The sequence below is a fragment of the Bufo gargarizans genome, chromosome 8 (assembly GCF_014858855.1).
Source record: "Bufo gargarizans isolate SCDJY-AF-19 chromosome 8, ASM1485885v1, whole genome shotgun sequence".
Taxonomy (NCBI): Eukaryota; Metazoa; Chordata; class Amphibia; order Anura; family Bufonidae; genus Bufo; species Bufo gargarizans.
In genome coordinates, this window is record NC_058087.1 from 111,849,447 (window position 1) to 111,861,463 (window position 12,017).

Below are 12,017 nucleotides of genomic sequence, written 5' to 3' on the forward strand. Positions count from 1 at the left end.
AAGGGGTCTCAGAACTTGAGAGCCGACTTCCTAAGCTGTCACAGGATAGACGCGGGAGAATGGAATCTGAACAAACAGGTTTTCAGACAGGTCTGCCAGCTATGGGGTTATCCAGAAATAGACCTCTTCGCATCCAGGGGGAATTCTCAACTGGACTGTTTTTACTCACTAAACCCCAGCGAAAACCCAGTGGCAGTAGACGCCTTAGCCCAGAATTGGGACATGAAACTGGCCTACGCTTTTCCTCCTTTTCCCCTAATCCCGGCAGTCCTAAAGAAGATGAGGACCAGTACCACCACTCTGATCCTGGTCGCACCAGACTGGCCCAAGAGAGCTTGGTATCCCATCTTGAGGGAGATGTCGATCAAAGACCCGTACCCCCTTCCAGACAGGAAAGATCTGTTAACGCAGGGACCTCTGGAGCATCCCAATCTCAACAAGCTGAGACTGACTGCTTGGATCCTGAGAGGCAAACCCTGAGGAAGAAGGGTCTCTCCGATCAGGTAATATCAACACTGCAGCAATGCCGTAAACCTGTGACTTCAGCCATATATCTCAAAATATGGAAGAAATTCTCATCTTGGCTAGTTCAGAATCATCCAGGGTCCAGTAATCCATCCATAGGCATTATACTAGATTTTCTCCAGAAAGGGTTCGATATAGGTCTAAGACCAGGTACCCTCAAGGTACAGATCTCAGCCTTAAGTTGCTGCTTAGATGTACCATTAGCAGAACATAGGTGGGTCAAGAGATTTGTCAGAGCAGTCTCCAGAATACGACCCACCCTGAGACAAACAGTTCCTGAGTGGGATCTAAATATAGTTCTAAATGGCCTATGTGATGCTCCCTTCGAACCTATTGAGGATATTCCCATCAAACTTCTATCCCTCAAGGCGGTGTTTTTAATAGCTATCACTACTGCTCGTAGGATAGGCGAAATTCAGGCCCTGTCAGTTAGCGACCCCTTTTTGAAAGTCGTAGACGACAGGATAGTTCTTAGGCTGGATCATTCCTTTCTTCCCAAAGTTGTCTCAACGTTTCACAGAGAACAGGAGATAATTCTCCATTCGTTTTATACCTCCCCCCAAAAACATACAGGAGGAGCGGTTCCACTGTCTTGATGTGAGAAGAACGGTCCTCGCCTACATCAAGCGGACAAAATCCTGGAGAAAGTCAGCGAACCTCTTCATCCAATTCGGTGGTAGGGACAAGGGAAGCAAAGCCTCTAAAACCTCTTTAGCCCGCTGGATCAAGGAGACCATCAGGGAATGTTATAGACTGCAGAGTTCATCCTGCCCCATAACGTTGAGGGCTCATTCTACCAGAGCCATGTCCGCAACCTGGGCGGAGAAGGCTGGAGCTTCCATCGACCAGATCTGCAGAGCGGCAACCTGGTCCTCCTCCACTACCTTTGTCAGACACTACAGACTGGACTCTATGGCCAATCAGGACTTAGCTTTTGGCCGTAAGGTCCTACAAGCAGTGGTCCCCCCCTAATATGGCGTTCTAAGTTGTTAGTTCTCCATGGGTGCTGTCATGGAGGACGTCCTGGAAACATATGTTTAGTTTACCGGTAAACTGCTTTCCAGGAGTCCGGAATGACAGCACCCAATACTACCCCCCCATTTTTTGTTCCTTCCGGGACACTTTTTTGGTTTGTATATTTGTACTGCTACTGTATACAGTGTGAAGTAACACTTGTTCTTGAAATAAAGATGTGGCAGCCTATCCGGTGTAGTAAGTTATAAACACTGGAGCAAGGGGGTGGGGAGGGGCCCTTTTAAACTGTCTCTCTTCCTGTCCCAACAGAAACCAGTTAGGACATCCTCCATGGGTGCTGTCATTCCAGACTCCTGGAAAGCAGTTTACCGTATCTCAAAGGCCGGGAGCTATATGAGTAATACACACTGTATTACTCATACAGTCAATGCATTACAATACAGAAGTATTGGAATGCATTGTAAAGGATCAGACCCCCAAAAGTTCAAGTCCTAAAGTGGTAAAAAAAAATAAGTTTCAAGTAAAAATAAAACGTTATTTTCCCCAAATAAGTTAAAGAAAATTTGGTAAAAGATGGGGGGGGGGGGGAATAGACATATTAGGTATCGACCAGCTCTATAAATATATTACATGACCTAACCCCTCAGATGAAAACCATAAAAAAATAAAAACTGTGCTAAATTAACCATTTTTGGTCACCTTACATCACAAAAAGTACAACAGCAAGCGCTCAAAGGCGTACGCCCACCAAAATAGTACCAATCTAACCGTCACCTCATCGCGCAAAAAATGAGCCCCTACCTGAGACAATTGCCCCCCCCCCCCCCCCCCCCCAAAAAAAACAAAAAACAAACTATGGCTCAGAATATGGAGACACTAAAACATTATTTTTTATATATTTTTTTGTTTTAAAAAATAAATAAAAAAGTATACATATTAGGTATCACCGCGTCCGTATCGACCGGCTCTATAATATCACATGACCTAACCCCTCAGATGAACACCGTAAAAAAATAAAACTGCTAAATAAACCATTTTTTTGTCCCCTTACATCCCAAAAAGTGTAATGGCAAGCGATCAAAAGTCATATGCACCCCAAAATAGTGCCAATCAAACCGTCATCTCATCCCGCAAAAAATGAGACCCTACCCAAGAATATCGCCTAAAAACGAATATGGAGACACAAACTTTTTATTTTTTGTTTAAAAAATGAAATCATTGTGTAAAACTTACCTAATATGTATATAATTTTTTATGTATCGCTGCGGTTTCTGCAGGGATCAGAAACTTCAAATAAGCTTTATTTTAATGTTTAACCCCCTCCCCTGCTGCCCTCTATCTGCTTAACGCATTTATCACTGGTTTTAAAAATGAAAAAAAAAAAAAAAAATTCCCTACACATGGTTGATATCACCGTGTCCGTAACGACCTGATCTATAAAACAGGCATGTTACTTTACCCGCATGGTGAACGCCATAAAAAAAAAAAAAAACTATTTAAATTTTGCCAACCATACTTCCCAAAAAGTGTAATAAAAGTGATCAAAAAAGTTGAATGTACCAATCAAACCGTCACCTCATCCCGCAAAAAATAAGACCCTACCTAAGATAATCGCCCAAAAACTGAAACTATGGCTCTGAGAATATGGAGACACTAAAACATGACTTTCCTTTTTGAAATAAAAGTGTAAAACTTGCACAAATACCCAATATGTATCCTTTTTTTTTTTTTTTTTTTTATCGCCACGTCAATGACAACCTGCTCTATAAAAAATATTACATGATTTAACCCCCTTTTCTTTCACCTTACATCACAAAACGTGTCGGGAAGCGGGCACATGCGCAGTGTGGCATAATGAGTAAGGTGGACTGCTCCCCAGGATCTGTGACGGCTGCGTTGTCCCGTGTGCTCCGGGCAGAGAGTAACTCTGAAAGCCGCGGCTGTGCCCGGCTCCTGGCGTCCTCCTCCCTGAGCGCTGCTGTCCTGCCGCTGTGCCCCCGAGCCCGGCTCTGCGACCTGGATTGGCCTGTGTGTGTGTCTATCCGCACTGACACCAGCCCTGAGCACGTGCACAGGGCTTTTATTAGTATAGATATTTTCTCTTACTGTAATACTGACTTGTATGTAGCTGTAATATGCGTCACTGGCGTTGACTTTTGGCTGAGACCACTTGCACTGTGACTGGTGGCGCTGTGACTGCTGCCTGAGATGGCTGGCACGGACTGGTGGTGCTGAGACTGCAGCTAATGGCTGAAACAGCTGGCACTTACTGGTGGCTGAGACGACTGGCAGTGCCACGTGGTGCTGAGATTGCTGTGACTGGTGGTGCGGAGACTGCTGTGCTGCCACCAATGATTGATTTTGGGGGGTGATTTAATATTATTATTTTTTTATTAGGGAGGGGGGGGGGGCGCCAATGAATTTAAACCATGGGAACGCTTCTGTTAGAATATACTGTCGGATCTGAGTTTTCGCACTGATGGGGATGGGGACGCTTCAAGTTAAAATATGCCATCAGATTGGAGAAAACTCTGATGGTATATAATCGGCACTCGCGCACCCTGCTGTGTGCGCTGCGTGTGTGCCGATTGGTTTGTGCACTGCGCATGCACACTTCACTAATCAGCACACACGGACGGCCACCACGTACACAGGGCTTTTATTAGTATAGATTGCATATTGAAGATTGTAGCAGAATTTATAGGAAAATATCAATATAGCATTATACTTAAAGCTTAGATGTTAGTTTTGTCATGCCATCCTTAAAGGGGTTTTGCCATCACAGACAACGGGGGCATATTGCTAGGATATGCCCCCATTGTCTAATAGGTGTGGGTCCCACCTTTGGGACTCGCACCTACACTGAGAACGGAGCGGGGAAAGCAGTGGAGGGCACCCTTCATTTATTTCCATAGGGCCGCCGATAACGCAGCTTTTTCCATCTGCCCCATAGAAATGAATGAGAGCATGGGCCGCGCATGCGTTGTGCGCTCCCACTCACTTTTACTGAAGCAGCGCTTTGTGGCTGTAGGATCCTGGGGTCCAGCCACCACAACTCTCCCCGCTCCATTCTCGTTGTAGGTACGGGTCCCAGAAGAGGGACCCGCACCTATCGGACAATGAGGGCATATAGCTAGGATAGGCCCCCCTCATTGTCTGTGATGGGAATACCCCTTTAACCGCCTAACGCAGATGTGCGGTCCGGAGGCGGCATCGCTGTGCAGACTGGGCAGTATCACTACCCCACAAGTGACCCCATTTTGGAAAGAAGACACCCCAAGGTATTCTGTGAGGGGCATGGTGAGTTCCTAGAATTTTTTTATTTTTTGTCGCAAGTTAGTGGAATATGAGACTTTGTAAGAAAAAAAAAATCTTTTTCCGCTAACTTGTGACAAAAAATAAAAAGTTCTATTAACTCACTATGCCCATCAGCGAATACCTTAGGGTGTCTACTTTCCGAAATGGGGTCATTTGTGGGGTTTTTCTACTTTTTGGGCATTGTAGAACCTCAGGAATCATGACAGGTGCTCAGAAAGTCAGAGCTGCTTCAAAAAGCGGAAATTCACATTTTTGTACCATAGTTTGTAAACGCTATAACTTTTACCCAAACCATTTTTTATTTTTATTTTTTTGCCCAAACATTTTTTTTTTTTATCAAAGACACGTAGAACTATAAATTGAGCGAAAAATTTATATATGGATGTAGTTTTGGTTTTTTTGGGGGGGGGGGGAAATTTTACAGCTGAAAGTGAAAAATGTTTTTTTTTTTGCCAAAAAATCATTAAATTTCGATTTAATAACAAAAAAAGTAAAAATGTCAGCAGCAATAAAATACCACCAAATGAAAGCTCTATTAGTGAGAAGAAAAGGAGGTAAAATTCATTTTGGTGGTAAGTTCCATGACCGAGCGATAAACGGTGAAAGTAGTGTAGTGCAGAAGTGTAAAAAGTGGCCTGGTCATGAAGGGGGTTTTAGCTAGCGGGGTTGAAGTGGTTAAATGCCCCCGGCTAGGGTTGTTGCGATAACAAAATTTTGATTCGGTTTCGATAGCATAAAATAGTATTGCGATACTCGATGCCACGCAAAAAAAATAAAATGCCAAAAAAGCTATTTTTTTGTCACCTTTAAATTGCAACAAATTGTAACACCAAGCGATCAAAAAGGCATATGCCCCCCAAATTAGTACCAATCAAACCGTCATCTCATAATGCAAAAATGATACCCTACCTAAGAATCTATCAAAAAATTAAAAAAGCTATCACTCTCAGAATGGAGACACTAAAATTATTTTTTTTTTTTTGCTTCAAAACTGCTATTGTGCTAAAGTGAAATAAATAAAAACAAAAGTAGACATATTAAGTATTGCTGCGTCAGTAACAACCTGCTCTATAAAAATATCACATGACCTAACCACACAGATGAACCACCATAAAGAAATTCAATGGTGTCAAAGCCAAAAAGTGTAATACCAAACGATCAAAAAGTCGTATGCACCCTAAAATGGTACCAATCAAACCGTCATCTCATACCGGAAAAAAAATTAGCCCCTACATAAGATAGTCGCTGAAAATTTAAAAACTATGGCTTTCAGAATATGTAGACACTAAAAATGTAAAAAAAAATGGTATATGTAAAACTGAAACGACCAATATTGTCATGTCCTTAAAAGGAACCTGTCATGTGGATATTTGATTATAATCTAACTAATTATATACAATCATTAACTACTAAAAAGTACCTTAGATGTATTCACTTACTGGTGTGACAGATGGTTACCTCATAATATCCTCATAACACAAAGATGCCGCATGCTAACACAAAGATGCCGCATGCTAATGAGCTGATTCGAGTCCGGCGTGATGTCATTGAGTCCAGCGTATATTTAATTCAGAGCTATAGCCACTCCCCTGCCCACCTGCTGCTGATTCCTATGGAAACAAACTGTCATTCAGCAGCAGGTGGGCAGGGAGAGTCAGGAGCTCATGAATGTTCAGGACTCATCATTATCAGCTGGAGCTTTTCAACACAAGACATTGGCAGATTGACTGGGTCAATTAAAGAAAGTGACCCAGCATTTTGCTAAGCGAATCAGTCACTTATTTATGTTGCCCTTAGTTAGGACACCATAAAACTGGTGACAGGTTCCCTTTAACAACCTGCTCTATAAAAATGCCACATGATCTAACCTGTCAGATGAACACTGTAAATAACAAAGAATAAAAATGGTGTCAAAACATCCATTTTTTTTTTTTACCTTGCATCGCAAAAGTGTAATATAGAGCGACCAAAAATCATGTGTACCCTAAAATAGTACCAACAAAACTGCCACCTTATCCTGTAGTTTCGAAAATGGGGTCACTTTTTTAGAGTTTCCTCTCTAGGGGTGCATCAGGGGATCTTCAAGTGTGACTTAAAATGTATCCCAGTGAAACCTGCCTTTCAAAAAACATATGGCGTTCCTTTCCTTCTGCACCCTGCCACGTGCCTGTACAGCATTTTACGACCACATATGGGGTGTTTCTGTAAACTACAGAATCGGGGTAATAAACTTAGTTTTGTTTGGCTGTTAACCCTTGCTTTGTTAGCGGAAAAAAATTGTGGAAAATCTGCCAGAAAAGTTAAATTTCTCTTTCCCATTAATTCTTGTAGAACACCTAAAGGGTTAACAAAGTTTGTGAAATCGGTTTTGAATACCTTGAGGGGTGTAGTTTCTAAAATGGGGTCATTTTTGCGTGGTTTCTATTATGCAAGCCTCACAAAGTGACTTCAGACCTGAACTGGTCCTTTTTAAAAAGTGGGTTTTGTAAAATTCCCCCAAAAATAAAATGGCATTCACAAAATGATTCAGACATAAAGTAGACATATTGGGAATATAAAGTAATAACTATTTTTGGAGGTTATTATCTATTATAAAAGTAGAGAAATTGAAATTTGGAAATGTGCAAATGTTTTTACATTTTTTGGTAAATGTTGCATTATTTTTATTTTTATTATTATTTTTTTTACTCCATTTTACCATGGGCCTGAAGTACAATATGTGACGAAAAAACAATATCAGAATGGCCTGGATAAGTAAAAGCATTTTAAAGTTATTACCTCATAAAGTGATAAGTCGGATTTGCAAAAAATGGCCTGGGCAGGAATGTGAAAACTGGCCCGGGGTTAAAGGGAGTCTGTCAGCACGTTTACCCCTTTAACAGTTCCCATAGCGCTGTAGCCGCAACACAGATGATTAAAACGGTACCTTTATATTAGGGCTGCAACGATTAATCGATGTAATCGATTATATTCGATAACTGAATTCGTTGTCGACGAATCCAGTTATCGAATAATCGCCGATTCGTTGCTATGCATGCGGGCGGGCGGTCGCTGCATCTTTATTTTACCCTTTTACAATGACGCTCCTGTAACAGCCAGGCAGAGCGGACGGCGGCGTAACGTCACTCACTCACGTGACACGCCTGCTCCGCCTCCTTCATTCATGAGGTGGGCGGAGCAGGTGCGTCACGTGAGTGAGTGATGTTACGCCGCCGTCCGCTCTGCCTGGCTGTTACAGGAGCGTCATTGTAAAAAGGTAAAATATAGATGCAGACGTGATTAGTCCGACTTATAAGCATCGGGGCCGGGGCTGTTATGGGGAGGGGGAGGATCTGTCTATGGCACTGCTATGGGGAGGGGGGTCTGTGTATAGCACTGCTATGGGGAGGAGGGGGGGGTCTGTGTATGGCACTGCTATGGGAAGGGGGATCTGTGCACTGTTATGAGGAAAGGGATCTGTGCACTGTTATGTCCATAACTGCGCCGCCCACAGATCCCCCTCTCCATAACTGCGCCGCCCACAGATCCCTCTCTCCATAACTGCGCCGCCCACAGATCCCCCTCTCCATAACTGCGCCGCCCACAGATCCCCCTCTCCATAACTGCGCCGCCCACAGATCCCCCTCTCCATAACTGCGCCGCCCACAGATCCCCCTCTCCATAACTGCGCCGCCCACAGATCCCCCTCTCCATAACTGCGCCGCCCACAGATCCCCCTCTCCATAACTGCGCCGCCCACAGATCCCCCTCTCCATAACTGCGCCGCCCACAGATCCCCCTCTCCATAACTGCGCCGCCCACAGATCCCCCTCTCCATAACTGCGCCGCCCACAGATCCCCCTCTCCATAACTGCGCCGCCCACAGATCCCCCTCTCCATAACTGCGCCGCCCACAGATCCCCCTCTCCATAACTGTGCCGCCCACAATTTGTTTTAATATGGCCTTTGAACATATTTTTTCAAGTAAGATCATATAAACCTCTCTGTTTTGTAATTTTGTCGTTTTTGCCGATTAATCGTAGAAATTAATCGGCAACTAATCGATTATTCAAATAATCGTTAGCTGCAGCCCTACTTTATATGCTTTTGTGGACTTGTAAAACTGCCAAAAACGAAATTTGATGCATATGTAAATGAGGGCTCGCAAGTGCCCAGGGGGTAGCGACTACCGCGTTGGTGCCCAGGCAGCTCTGTCTCTTCGGCTCTTATCCCCCGCCCAGCCTCTTCCTCTGCCCGCCCATCTGTTTTCTCTCCCCCTCAGCGAGATCCTGCGCGATGACTTCCTTGGCTGGGGCATGCGCACTGCGATGCCCATTGCTCGTACGGCATCGCAGTAGCTTATGCGCATGCGCCGGCTAACAGTGCGAAAACTGCATAAAGGAGGCGGTTAGCCGGCACATGCGCATAAGCTACTGCGATGCCGTGCCAGCAATGGGCATCGCAGGCGCGGGATCTCGCTGAGGGGGAGAGAAAACAGATGGGCGGGCAGAGGAAGAGGCTGGGCGGGGATAGGAGCCGAAGAGGCAGAGCTGCCTGGGCACCAACGCGGTGGACGCTGCCCTGGGCACTTGCAAGCCCTTATTTACATATGCATCAAAGTTCGTTTTTGGCAGTTTTAAAAGTCCACAAAAGCATATAAAGGTACCGTTTTAATCATCTATGTTGCGGCTACAGCGCTATGGGAACTGTTAAAAAGGGGTAAATGTGCTGACAGACTCCCTTTTAAAAGGTGCAATTTTCCCAGCAAAGAAAAACAAGCTCTCCTACATGTGAATGAGAAAATAAATAACTAAGGAAAAGTGGTCTTGAATTCTAAGTAAAAAAACGGAATCAGGAAGGGGTCAATGCTGTTCTCTAAACTTTGCTATTTCATATTTATTGTGGTGCTGCCTGCTGACCTTTAGATTCCTTCTCTGAAAATCTATTTAAGGCTAGTTTCACTCTAGTGTTTCTATTTTCCGGTATTGAGATCCGTCAATGGGCCTCAATACCAGAAAAACGCTCTCGTTTTGTCCTCACTCATTGTCAATGGGGACAAAACGTAACGGAACAGAACTGAATGCTCCAAAATGCATTTGGTTGCGTTCCCATACCGGAGTCATGGGATGCAGAGCAAAGCTGATTTGTCATGACCCACATTGCAAGTCAATGGGGACAGATCCGTTTAACTCTGACACAATAGAAAATGGATCCGTCCCCCATTGACTTTCAGAGGAGTTCATGACTGATCCGTCCTTGCTATGTTAAAGATAATACAACCGGATCCGTAGTAACGGAAGCGTTTTTGCTGAGCTCTGCAGGATCCAGCAGAAACACTAATATGAAAATAGCCTAATGTGACTAGTGCTAGTAAGGAGAAGCCTCTTCTAGTGCACCAACACCTATTGTCTATCCTGTGCAATCATAGGAAATGCTCCCCCACCCCAATACAGTAGGATCCAGGCATGGTTAGGGCTGAGCTATTTGGATACCCAAGATAGACTTTGAGAGGCAATCAAAAAGAACACCAGAAGGAGGCGCCATAACAAGTGTGACACAAAACCCTTTAACTACTTTTGCATAAACATGTCAACACAAGCTCTGTTTTCATTTTATTTTTATTTATTTTTTGCAGGATGATGATGATACTACAGCTTCATTTGGGCAGAAGAAACCAGGCTATCATGCTCCCGTTGCTTTATTGAATGACATTCCTCAGTCAGCTGAACAGGTACATTGAAATGGTTGGTTGTGGAGTATTCCGTATTAGAATGTATGGGCTCCAATGAGCCGAAGTTAGTTATTCGTGAAGTCGCATGTGTTTTTTGTTGAATAACTTCGGTAATTGATTACACTATAAAACTTGAAACTTAACTCTGCTTTGGTTCCAAGTGGTACCCCTGAACCAAATCTGAGTTCGGATTAAAGTTTTAAAGTAGTTTTCCACTTAAAAAATCAACTGCTGAAGTTATTTAACAAAGTCACACGCGACTTTGCGAATAACTAACTTCGGCTCATCGGAGACCATGCATTCTGATACTTATGTAGATGTGTGCTAAAAAAAACATTTTATTTATTTTTGGTCACCTTGTATCACTAAAAGTGCAACACCAAGCAATCAAGAAGGCGTATGCCCCCCAAAATAGTACCAATCTAACCGTCACCTCATCCCACAAATAATGAGCCTCTACCTAAGACAATCGCCCCAAAAAAAGAAAACTATGGAGACATTAAAACATGATTTAATTTATTTTTTGTTTCAAAAATGCTTTTATTGTGTTAAATGACATATTGGGTATTGCCACATCCGTAACAACCTGCTCTATAAAAATACCACATGTCCTAACCCCTCGGGTGAACACCGTAAAAGAAAAGAAAAAATGTCAAATCATTTATTTATTTTTTGGTTGTCTTACATCACAAAAGTGTAATGCCAATCAGTCATCTCATCCCGAAAAAATGATACCCTACCTAAGACAATCGCCCAAAAACTAAAGACTATGGAGACACTAAAACATGTTTTTATTTTTTGTTTCAAAAATGTTATTTCACTGTGTGAAACTTACATAAAAAAAAGTCTGCCTTGTTCACAGGAGCCCCAAACTGTACACAGTACTCCATGTGTGGTCTGACTAGTGATTTGTAAAGTGGTAGGACTATGTTCTCATCACGGGGATCTATGCCACTTTTGATGCAACCCGTTATCTTATTGACCTTGGCAGCAGCTGCCTGACACTGGTTTTTACATCTTAGTTTGCTGTTCACTATAATTCCTAGGTCCTTTTCCATGTCGGTGTTACCCAGTGTTTTATCATTTAGTATGTACAGGTGACTTGCATTATTCCCTCCCATGTGCATAATCTTAAATTTATCCATGTTAAACCTCACTTACAACTTCTCTGCCCAAGCCTTCAATCTATCCAGATCCTTTTGTATCAGTATACTGTCCTCTTCAGTGTTAATTACTTTACACAGTTTAGTGTCTTCTGCAAAAATTGGTATTTTACTGTGCAAGCCTTTTACAAGATCATTAATAGATATATTGAAGAGAATAGGGCCCAGTACTGACCGTGGAGGTCGTCCACTAGTAACAGTGACCCAATCTGAGTGTGTACCATTAATAACCACCCTCTGTTTTCTATTTCTGAGCCAGTTGCAGGGCTCCAGATGGCGACCTAGAATTTACAGAAATGGCTACCAGACTTATTAGTCTTGTCGCC

The 12,017-nt window shown here is 43.2% G+C and overlaps 1 protein-coding gene across 2 annotated transcripts in view; it reads left to right on the forward strand.

The window, feature by feature from the left end:
* The window catches only part of SF3B1 (splicing factor 3b subunit 1), a 170,035-nt gene that overhangs the window by 27,586 nt on the left and 130,432 nt on the right, over positions 1 to 12,017 (forward strand). For both annotated transcript variants that reach the window (XM_044302777.1, XM_044302778.1), the window contains exon 3: positions 10,433 to 10,528. In XM_044302777.1, the coding sequence (XP_044158712.1) occupies positions 10,433 to 10,528 (96 nt within the window). The remainder of the gene's footprint in view (positions 1 to 10,432; positions 10,529 to 12,017) is intronic.